The 11,406-nt window shown below is 45.1% G+C and overlaps 1 protein-coding gene across 1 annotated transcript in view; it reads right to left on the reverse strand.

Annotated features, from left to right (window-relative positions):
• Nucleotides 1-1,599: 1,599 nt before the first annotated feature.
• Rp9 (RP9 pre-mRNA splicing factor) overlaps nucleotides 1,600-11,406 on the reverse strand; it is a 13,259-nt gene continuing 3,452 nt past the window's right edge. The window contains exons 4-6 of the mRNA XM_019205836.2: nucleotides 6,558-6,649; nucleotides 4,387-4,448; nucleotides 1,600-3,598 (exon numbers count right to left, since the gene is read on the reverse strand). Coding sequence (XP_019061381.1) covers nucleotides 3,400-3,598; nucleotides 4,387-4,448; nucleotides 6,558-6,649 — 353 coding nt within the window. The 3' untranslated portion in view covers nucleotides 1,600-3,399. The remainder of the gene's footprint in view (nucleotides 3,599-4,386; nucleotides 4,449-6,557; nucleotides 6,650-11,406) is intronic.

Raw genomic sequence — 11,406 nt, forward strand, 5'->3', positions numbered from 1 at the left:
CTTTATGACAAAGTTCCCATACATTATAATCCAGAATGAATACTTGTATTTTTACTATTGATTCTATTCGTCTTCTATATTTTTCATTGTAAAGTTGAAACTGTACTTCACTTTCTAATTCAAGAGTATAACTTAAAAATGTAAATATTGCTGGGCGTGATAGTGCACGCCTGTAATCCCAGCACTTGGGAGGCTGAGGCAGGAGGATCACTGTGAATTGAGACCAGCCTGGGCTACATAGTGAGTTCCAGGTCAGTGTCAACTACATAGTGAGACTCTGTCTCAAAAAAAAAAAATTAAATATTGTTCTATATAAGTTTATATATACTTCTGTGTGTAGATCTCGCTGTGTGACATTGGTCTCTATAATAAAACTATAAATCTAAAAAATATATATAAAGAACTTAAAAAAAAAGACCAGGTAAATTTAAGATCCAATCCAAAACTGGGCCTCTGAAATGAACAGACATTTCTTAAAGAAGTAGAAATGGCAAATAAACATGAAAAAATGCTCAACATCACTAGTCATTCAAGAGATGCAGATGAAAACAACACTGAGATTCTACCTCACCCTAGAAAGAATGGCTGCTATCAAGAAATCAACCCATGACAAATGTTGGCAGGGCTGTGGGGAGAAAGGAGAACTTCTCCACTGCTGATGGGAGTGAAGACTGGTGCAACCACTGTGGAAATCAATATGGAGAACAACTAGGGCTGGAGGTCTCATTTGACCCAACTAGTCCCCTGCTGGGTATGTTCCCCAAAGAATTAAAAGAATCATACCACAGTGATATACGCGCAGCCGTGTTTATAGCAGCACAGTTTATAATAGGTAAATCTTGGAAACAGTCTAAATGCCCATCAACTGGATACTGGATAAAGAAAATGTGGTTTCAGGGTGGGGGATTTAGCTCAGTGGTTTCACTGCCTGCCTCGAAAGAACGAGGTCCTGAGTTTGATCCCCAGTACCAAAAAATAAAAAAAAGTTAATGTTTTCTTATATAAAATGGAGTACTACTCAGCCACAAAGAATGAGAAATTAGAGACAGCCATAGCTATGTGGATGCACATTGAGGTGATACTCTTCTGTGGTACACATGTAAATAATGAATAGTTTTTCGGGTGTGAGAAACTGAAAGTGCAAATAAGGATCAAAATGTACAATAGATAATGTGAAACAGGAAGAAAAGGTTCAAATTGGCTTCATTTGCAAGGATGATTCAAGATACACAAATCAATAATCCATCACATAAACAGAATGAATGACAGAAAATCTTACAATTATCTAAATACACGTGGGCAATGCATACATACATCCAGGGAAAACCCCGGACAATCAGATGAGAGGAATCTAACTTCAGTATCACAAAGGACACATATGATGGGGAGGGTCTTTTCTGAGACAGAGCCTTCGGCAGGTGGGTGAGAAAACACCAACACCCAGCTTGTGCCCAGTTTGTTAAGTTTTGTGGTTTGGGTTTATTTGGTACTGGGGATGGAATTCAGGACTCTGCGCTTGCCAGGCAGATGCTATGTTGCTGAGCTACATCCCAGGTCATTTGTTAGTTTCTTTTTCTTCCCTTTTTTTTGCTACCGGGGATTAAAAACTCAAGACCTTGACCTTAAGAGGCAGGTGTGGTGCCACTGAGCTACATCCCCAGCTCCATTTGTTAGTTTCTTAAGCCCTGCGCTCACACAAAAGTGCCTTGGTGCCAACAGGCCTGCATGTCTTAGAGCAGTGTCTTGGGTCTGCCTGACACGGAGCACACTTTCTTACCCGCACCGAGCACTCCAGGCTGTCTACATAACAGAGCCAGGATCTCTGCAGAAAGGCAGCAGCCAAAGTCATTTCAGCAAACTCCTGCATTTCACTCTCACCACTTTTAACCCTTTCCCCAACAGAGAACCATTGGCCTAAGGGGAGGAGGGAAACCTAATTCAGCGCAAGTGGTAAAGCCACAGGCCTGTCTTAGCCAGCCTCAGAACCAACACCGAGCTGCCGGATGACTGGGGAAGAGCCCGCACCCTTGTTGAGCTATGGCATGCCAAAACATAACTCCACTTTTGTCTCCAGTCACTGCTGAGACCTCAACGGTCCTGTGATGCTGTGATGCTCAAGGATAAGATTACATCAGCTGAAGACATCCTGGTTCCTTGAGAACCAAGTAGAAAGGTTTCACCTGGGGAGAGACAAATTCCTTATCGCTTAACTCATCCACATGTTTTAAGAGCATCTTTGCTTCCCCCCGCCCCCCACAGGGCAAGTGGCAGAAACCAATGACCTAAATCCCTGGCCCTGCTTTTGTTTTTTGTTGTCTTTTCTGTTTTGTTTTTGCGGTACCAGGGATTGAACTCAGGAATCCCTGGCCTGTCTTTGCTCATCTTACCATCCTAATCAACAAGATCATCAGCATGACATCCTCATGGTCACAGGAATATGGCCCCCCTCCTAGTCATCTGATGCTTTCTCTGATTATAAGATCCTGGTCAATTTAGGGTTATCACCACCCTCTGAGGCATGTTACTCCCTATGAACCCAATAAATAGTGGCAAGCTTGGGGTGTCTTCCTCTGCTGCCCAGAGCAGCACTGATCAGGCCCAAAGCTCAGCTCCTTCTCTAAGTCTCATTTACTGTCTTTAGTCTTTACTTTGCCTCGTGCTGTCATGGCTCACAAGAGAAGAGGACCCACTGCAGGGTTTTGGTAACATACCCTTTCCGTTCCGTAGAGGACGAAGCAGTGTAGGCATGTGAGGCTTCATTGCTGCCAATCATCTGTCCCCAGACCAGTGAATCATGTCAGGGCACACAGCAGCACAGCCCCATGTGCACTCCATGTGAGGATGGCGTTTTCACACAAGGGTCACATGGACCTGTGCAGCAGCTGTGTGAAAAGCCCTCCCTGTCTGTGTGACAAGAGATGAGTCAGAAGGGTGACCGCACACTGGTGGCACTGGCAGCCCTTGGGGAAGGAGCTGGGTAAAAGGAAGCAGTGTGAGTTTTCATGACCCAACTGTCCTCAGCTTTTACATCTGGACCAAGTGCCTGGACTCTTCATAAATAAACAACTACATTTGAAAAATAAATCACAAGCTTTTATATCCTCAACACCACAGAGCGCCAAGCCTGAAGCCATGGGGCTGAGCCACCCCATGAGAAGGGCACACGCCAGCCAGGCCCACAAGGCCACCCCTGGTCCTGCTGCCATGGAGACTACAAAGAGGTCACAGGCTTCTTGGATGCTCAAGGAGCTCTCCCATTCCACATCAGTGAGGCCTGGAGCTGGGAAACTGCACGGCGTCCTTCAAAGACGCAATGCCCACTGGCCCTGCGGCTCGCCACGTGTCCCCCCTTCCAGGCCACGGGGCTGGGCTTTCGAGGTACTCAACAAGGCATCTGCCTCATTCTGAGTCTGAACTCTCACTTGACTTGGAAGACTTCTGCTTCCGCTTCTTCTTCTTTTTCTTTTCCTTCTTCTTTTTCTTGTGCTTCTCCTTCTTCCTCTTCTTCTTGTGCTTCTCTCTGCACTCTGAGGATCCAGAGCTGCTCCCGTCGTCGTCTGAGGTGGAGTCGGCCAGGAGCTGTTTCAGTTGCTGGATCCTAAGCGTGTAAGATCAGGCAGAGGACCTGAGTTTCAGCTCAAGACAGTTTTCTCAAATAAATAAGTACTAAGCAGGTATTGTAATGACCTCGCTAAACACAGCACTGGTTTTCACTAATACTAATACTTCTGCGTGTTCCCAGAGCCTCTACATCACTGACTTCTAGCAGATGCAGACTGAGGCCTTCACTACCCAAGCTCACAGTTATCTCCCTGCTGAAGAGCTGCAATTCCGAGCAAACATTGTGACACAAGTCCTGGTTTGTTACATCCACTTAATCACACCGAAGAATACATTTTAACAGAAAACTCCTATAACCCCAGCTCCTGGAAGGCAGCTGAGGTAGGAGGAACCCTTGAACCCATGAGTTCCAGACCAACCTTGGCAACATAGCTGACCTTGTCTCAAAAAAATCAGGGCTGGGGAAGTGGCTCAGTGGCAGAGAGCTTGCCTAGCACACAGAGGCCCTACTAGCAACACAAAAAAGTTCAGAGTCCTGATGATACTGGAGAAGATAAACTAACTCACCTGAAGGAGTAAACTGTACACTGCAAGTAGATGCCAAACAATGGTGGCCAATGCAAACTCCGAGGGCACCAGTAATACCCGGCCATGCCCGCCCCTGGACCCGACCCCGTGGAGGACACTGGCTGTGTGTCCCTGCTCTGGCTACCCCAGCACTCACAGCTCCAGCCCGTGGTTCCAAACTACTCCCTTACGTCAGAATGTTTGTTCCAAACCCTACAGTGCAAGTCTAAGCGGGTATTACCACCTTCAGGACCTCACCTCACGTCCTTCTCGTGCCTTTTATTCTCTCGAATGATGTCATACATGGGATCTTCATGTGCCTTTAGGGTCAGACAAGGGTATAGTTTGGTTAGGTTTCACAGATTGCTAGTTAAGTAAGAAATGCATGTCACCAAAACAAATGGGTCTTTTTTATTGCTTGATGTAACTTTATGTTTAACATGCTCTACTCATTTTCTTAAGAGTCCCATCAACTCATTAAGGCTACAAAAAGCATTTTCCAGCTAGACAAATTCAGGGATTAAGTAAATATTCTTCCTGAGGAAATAACTGCATAAGCAGTGGCAGGGCGCTGGAGTAAGACAGCAGTCAAGTTGAGGATTACTGAGGACATTCCCTCTGGTCTGTGTGGAGAGAGGATCAAGAGATAATATTAAGTGAAGCAAATGAGTTGAGTTGCAGTGTGATATGTAAGACTGACTCATCCATATGTTCATGTTACATATACTTACATCCAAGTAAGTCTGAGAATACGCACACCGCCCTACCTGACCCCACTCCGGGGAGGGAGGTGGAGTGGGCCTAGTGGTGAAAACCCTACTGTGAGGTTCCCATTTTCTTTAATAAGACAAATGTGTTATGACTTAAAAGTGGCTTTTTATGAAGGGGAAATGGCAAGTATCTAAAGTACCTTTTTAAAAAGTACATGTTTTTTAAGGGCCAGGGGTTTAGCTCAGTAGTTCCGCTGCCTGTCTCACAAGGACCTGCTTCGATCCCCAGTACCCCCCCAAAAAAAGTACATTTTTTTTGGTAGAAATTTTAGGCATCACCAAAATATTAAAAATTTTAAAATCTAATATTTTTCCACCACGATAATTATTATTAACATTTAGAATATGGTAGGGCATGGTGATGCATGCCTATAATCCCACCACTCAGGAGTCTGAGGCAGGAGGATTGCCATGATCCTAGGCCATATAGTGAGCTCAAGGCCAGCCTGAACTGCACAGTAAGACCTTGTCTCAAAAAACAAAAAACCATTTCATGTATTTCCCCTAATCACTGTTCATACTTTATGAAAAATATAATTCATACTGCTTTTCCCTTTATGAACATTTTCCCATAACATTACACATTCTTCTAAAACAATCTCTAAAATCTAAAAACTTTCCAAATTACAGTATGTTGTTATGCTAAAATGTTGTTTCTTGTACTCACTTCAGCAGCACATATACTAAAATATTGTTTCTTATATTACTTTATCTTTTCTTAATCAAGTCAATATATAATTGTTAAAGTTAGGCCTTTAATAGTTTTTTATGTATGGCTTTATATCCATATGGCAAAATTTGTAGTAGTTAGATCACCAACTTAAAAATTGATTCTGCTGGGCCAGGGATTTAGCTTAGTGGTTCCTCTGCCTGCCTTGCAAGTGCAAGGGCCTGAGTTCAATCGCTGGTACTCCGCAAAAAAAAAAAAAAATTATGTTAAGGTTTTTGAGATTTATCAACAATAGATATTTAATACCATCTGTGAAAACTAACATTTCACCTTCATTCTGCTAGGTCCAGAATTTTTATTTTCAGGTTAAAATGAAAACACAAAATTTGAAAAGTCTTAAAAGTTTGAAGTCTGTAGACTCATTGTGACATATGCTGAAAACCTGGGACGGTCACTGCGAAGCACAGGCCCCAGGGCAGAAGTGGGCACTGAGCTGTGTTCTCCAGGAGGGACTCTGAAGGTAAGAAGGCAACAGGTTCGCCCCCATCAACAGGAAGCACACACACAGTTCTCCCTAACACTGGGGGATGCCGATCTCTAGATAAAAGTGAGAAAGGAAGCCCCTGATTTTAATTATGAAACAAGACTGTTTATTAATAAATAAGATCACAATGACTGCTGTAGGAGAAGCATCACCGTTCCGAGGTATACGCAAAAAGTTCAATCTGCAGTTTCCTGTTAGAGCTGACACACAAATGCATCACAGTGTGGAAGTTCACATCACACAAGAGTCTTTGGCAAATGCTGATTTTATTTCCCCCAGTAGCGGGGATCGAACTCAGGACCTTGCACTTGCCAGGCAGGCTCCATGTCATACCGCTGAGCTCCACCCCTGGCCCCTGCCAAGTCTTCGGGAGCAGAGAGCATACTTGTAGGGTGCCTGCTCACCCACTCTGAGAAATGTGAACTGGCACTTTGAGTTTACTTACCACTCTGAACTGTTCTAACTTCTGGTTGCCTTTGATAAAGAAAGGGCATTCTTTGTCACCTGTCCGGTGACCATATCGTTTGCAACGCCAACCTAAAAACAAAAAGAGAAACGTTTCTGTAAAGTAAGAGTTTCACCTGAGAGAACATTTCAGTAGATTATATTAATGTTTTTCTTCATTAGACAGCAACTATAAAGCCAAATGCAACCAGTGGACAGGTTCCCTAATCATCCCTGACTACTGAAGTTTGAGAAATATTTCAACATCCCACATAGATGAAACAATTAAATGTAAAAGAATCACAAAAGGTTAATTTGGTTTTTTTTCCGGTACTGGGAATCATTCGAACTCAGGACCTTGTACTTGTCAGGCAGGCGCAGTGCCACTGAGCTCCATCCCTGACCCAAGGTCAATTTGTTTTTGTATGTCTTACTGTATTTTTGAGAGAAAATCTCTTTCACTCATCAAGTGGCTGATTCTCATTTATAAATCTGGGAACAAGAACAAATAGCTGCTTCCTTCTTGGGTTGAATCTACTGTACAAATCCCTCAGCTGCAAGTAAACAAAATCACCAGTTCCCTCACGTCAATGCCATCAGAATGCTACTGCAAGCTGACCTGCAGAACAGGGAAACTGCCTGTCTGCAGCGGTTTAGGGATTAGGAATGACACAGCCCTGATGAGGGAGTATACAAACACATCTCAAGGCCACATGGAGAAACGACTCCCCCAAGGAACATCAGGCATTGAGCTCCAGGGAAAAGAACAAGGAATGCAGACTTCTGTCACCTGTGCTCACCCTTCCAGTCCCATGTGGACACAAAGCAAATCAGAACAGTGAGCTAAGTCTGGTCTTGGGTACTGATCACCATCAAGAAGCAAGGAGAGACTGCAGGTAAAATCAACCCATGTGGTTTGTCCTGGCAACTACAGAAAACTGGTAATGTTTTCTGAGAGAGAGACAGCTTGGCAGGGTGGCACAGTCCTGTAATCCCAGCTACTCAGGAGGCTGAGGCAGGAGAAGCACAAGTTGAAGACCAGCCCAGGCAACTAAAAAGAACTCTGTCTCAAAGTAAAATAAAATAAAAAATGGCTGGGGATAGAGCTGAGTGGTGAAGTGCTGGCCTAACATGTGAAGCCCTGAGCTCAATCACCAGTGGTGCAAAATGGAGAATTTTCCCGTTTTCTGGCGGGTAGATGCAGGAATTACTGAGAAGAGGTTTGAAGAAGGACACATTCCCATAAACTGGCATCCGTCTCTGTGGTAAAGCAGAGTGGATGTGAGGAGCTCGGGACACTGGTGCAGATGTTTAAGGGAAGCTGTTTCTGTTCCAAATCATCTTCCGGGTGAAGGCCACAGCAGTGACACTGCCAGGTATCTCTAGGCAAATTTTCAGGGCCCACAGGAACACAGATAAATAACTGGGTCTAAACAGAGGTACAAGGGGCTGAGTGGTTGCATGCTTGCCTGTGTGTGGCACTGAGGCACCATGAAAAATAAAACAATAATAAAAAAATGCACTGGCTGCACAAGGTCCTGGGCTTGATTCCCAGCGCCACCAAAGATAAAGATGCACTGGTGGTTTGTAGCTGCGTCAAAGTTTCAGAATCAGTTTTTCAGTTAGGGCCCGAGTTCCTGAACTCAATGCAAGCCTGTGTGTGTTTGTGTCTGGGAGGGACCAGAGTTCAATCATGCTCATGTCATGTGGTGGCTGGCAGGAAGAAAGAGCAGGGAAGGCTGTTTAGTGTCCACCTTGGAACTCGACCACGTGAACACACTGCCCGGGGTCCCCCAGGCCTTGAAAGGACCAAGTTAGGGAGACACAGCTTAAGCCTCATTAACTTCCGATGAGAACGAACCATGAGGCCTGGGATGCAGCTCAGCGAGAAGACATTTGCCCAGCACGGACCAAGCCTTATGTGAAATAGTTAACTACATCTCCACAGCAAACAGTGCTGGGACTGAAGGCAGGGCCTTCACACTGATCACCCCTATCTTCTTCTGTAGTTTTTGAGACAAGGTCCTGCTAAGTTCCCACACTGCCCAAGCAGGCTGGGCTTAAATTTACCATCCTCCTGCCTCACCCTCCCAGATCATTGGGACTACAGGTGAAAAGTTTTAAAAGAAAAAATTATAGATCTCTAGGTGATGGCAGGAGCCCATCTGCTTTCATCTCCTTCCATGGATTCCACAGAAATGAGGATTCATTTAAAAAGGAATATATCAGGGCCGGGCATGATGGTACACACCTATTATTCCAGCTACTAGGGAGGCTGAGGCAGGAGGACCCAAGCTTTAAGCCAGCTTGGGAAATTTTGTAAGATCTTATCCTCAAAATAAAACATAAAAGGGCTAGGGTGGTGCATGCCTGGATTAGATCCCCGGGACTACAAAACCTTTCAGTCCTCCTGCCATGGCCTCCCAAACAGCTGCGGTTACAAGTGTGCACCACCATGCCCAGCCCCAAGGCCACTGCAAAGCAAAGTGCAGAGGAAGCATTTTGCCAGAAGAGAATGCAGGAACCGAGATGCAGGAACACAGGTGGCGAAACTTCAGGGGGACAAGTGTCTCCATCCCTCAGGCTGCCATCCAGAAAGCCACCACCAGGCTTACTGCTGGACACTACTCCCAGTTCTGAGGTTAGACTTCCGAGATCAGAGGCCAGCAGGGCAGCCCAGTGATTCAGGGTTTCTTTCCAGCATGCAGACCACTCTCCTCTCCCCCATCTCCTCATGGAAGAGAGGAAGGGCAGAGGTTGGGGCTGACAAGAAGAAAAGGGAGATAATGACTTTCCTGGGACTTTTTTTTTTTTGGTATTGGGCATCGAACTCGGGGCCTTGTGCTTGCCTTGTGCTTGCGAGGCAGGTGGAGAAACGACTGGGCTAAATCCCCAGCCCAGGGACTCTTTTTTTAAAGGCCACTAATACCTTCTTGACAGCCTCCTTCTCGTGACCTCAGCCAACCCCAGTGACCTCTCCCAGGCCTCAAATATCAGAAGGTCAGGGAGGCTTCAGTACAGAAATCTGACAGCTGGGAATTCACTCTGGAGTAGGTGACACAGACAGGTCCCTGGGCAGCAAGCCCAATGATGAAACTGACAGAACACCTCAAGAGTCACAACCAAAAAGGTCTAAAGATTCAAGGCTGGGAACAATTTGATGTTGAATAAACAACCAATACATGAAAACCAAACATAACAATACAACTAAACTCAAACCATAACAAAAAAGAAGACAGGAGTTAATGTGGGGATGGGGACACAGGGTGGAAGCAAAAGTGATCTGTTTACACTGACTTACCTCTGAATGCCACACCATAGACACCAGAGACTAGGACATAGCCACGGGGAACGGGACTGGGAAGGGGACTTGTCACAAGGGCGGGCAAGAATGAGTCTCATCTGCATCGAATGACATCAGGAAATGCCGCCTCACATGCTTGGAGGTGGACTCCCCCGGCAAGAGACTACACAGGGCGCTGCACTCCTCAGTGGGTCCACCAGCTCCTGTGTGGCAGAGGGGCCTGCCTGGCACGGGCTGGGGGCAAGTGACTAACCGAAAGGGCGCACTCCGTCCCTTGTCCTCCCTTCTCTCGATCTGCCTCCTCGTCAGTGCAGGGTGAGCAGCTGTCCTCTGCCAGGCCCTGCTGCCATGCTGCCTGTCATGGAGCCAGCCAACTATGGGCTGAACCCACTGAAACTGTGAGCCCAAACACACTGAGCTGCACAATAGCATGTTTTATCTCAGGGACAAAAGCGTGACTAATGCAGAGACACACCCTGTAACCTCAGCTACCTGGGAAGCTGAGGCAGGAGGATTCCAAGTTTATGGGTTCAATCTCCAGTAAAGTAAAAAAAGGAGGGAGAGAGAAAGGTAGGAAGGGTGAGAGAGAAGGAGAAAAAGACAGAAAAGAAAATAAAGGAAATCAAGTATAAACCTTAAAAAAAAAAAAAAAAAAAGCACAATAAAAGCTTTTTTGGTACTGGGAATTGAACTTAGGACCTTCTCACTGAGCTACTTAACGTCCCCAACTCTTTTTTTTTTTTTTTTAATTTTGAGACAGGGTTTCATTAAGTTGCCCAAGCAAGATTTGAACTTCTCCCCACAAAGAATGGCTGCTATCAAGAAATCACACAATAACAAATGTTGGCGGGGTTGTGGGGAGAAGGGAACCCTTCTCCATTGTTGGTGGGAGTGCAGACTGGTGCAACCACTATGGAAATCAATATGGAGAAACCTGAAAGAGCTTGGACTGGAGGTTCCATTTGACCCAGCCATCCCTCTGCTGGGTATCTTTCCAAAAGAACTAAAAGAATCATATCACAGAGAAGTATGCGCACCCATGTTTATAGCGGCACAGTTTGTAATAGCTAAATCTTGGAAACAGCCCATTTGCCCATCCGTTGGAAACTGGATAAAGAAGTTGTGGTTTTTCTATAAAATGGAATATTACTCAGCCATAAAGAGCGAGAGAATAGATTCATTCATAGGAAAATGGATACATATTGAAGATATACACCTAAGTGAAATAAATAAGTCACACATGTGTAAATACCAAATAGTTTCCCTGGTGTGAATACTCTGCAATAATACATTAGATCCTAATAAGATTACTGACATTTAGAAATTGGAAGAAAGGAGCTAAAGGTGTAGGGAAGGTGGGATGGGTAGGGGAAGGGTAAAAAGGGAAAAGAAAAAAATGTGAGATGATGAAAATAAAATGTTTATAGATGGGGAGGGGAGGAGGGGGTGAAGGGAGGGCAGGGGTAAGGGGAAAAAAATGAGAATCAAGACTTGTCATGTAGAGGTACAAGATCCCAACAATGAATGTAACTATACTGTATCCCTA

Source organism: Fukomys damarensis, unplaced genomic scaffold, assembly GCF_012274545.1.
Source record: "Fukomys damarensis isolate Sample0158 unplaced genomic scaffold, DMR_v1.0_HiC HiC_scaffold_7, whole genome shotgun sequence".
NCBI classification, from domain to species: domain Eukaryota; kingdom Metazoa; phylum Chordata; class Mammalia; order Rodentia; family Bathyergidae; genus Fukomys; species Fukomys damarensis.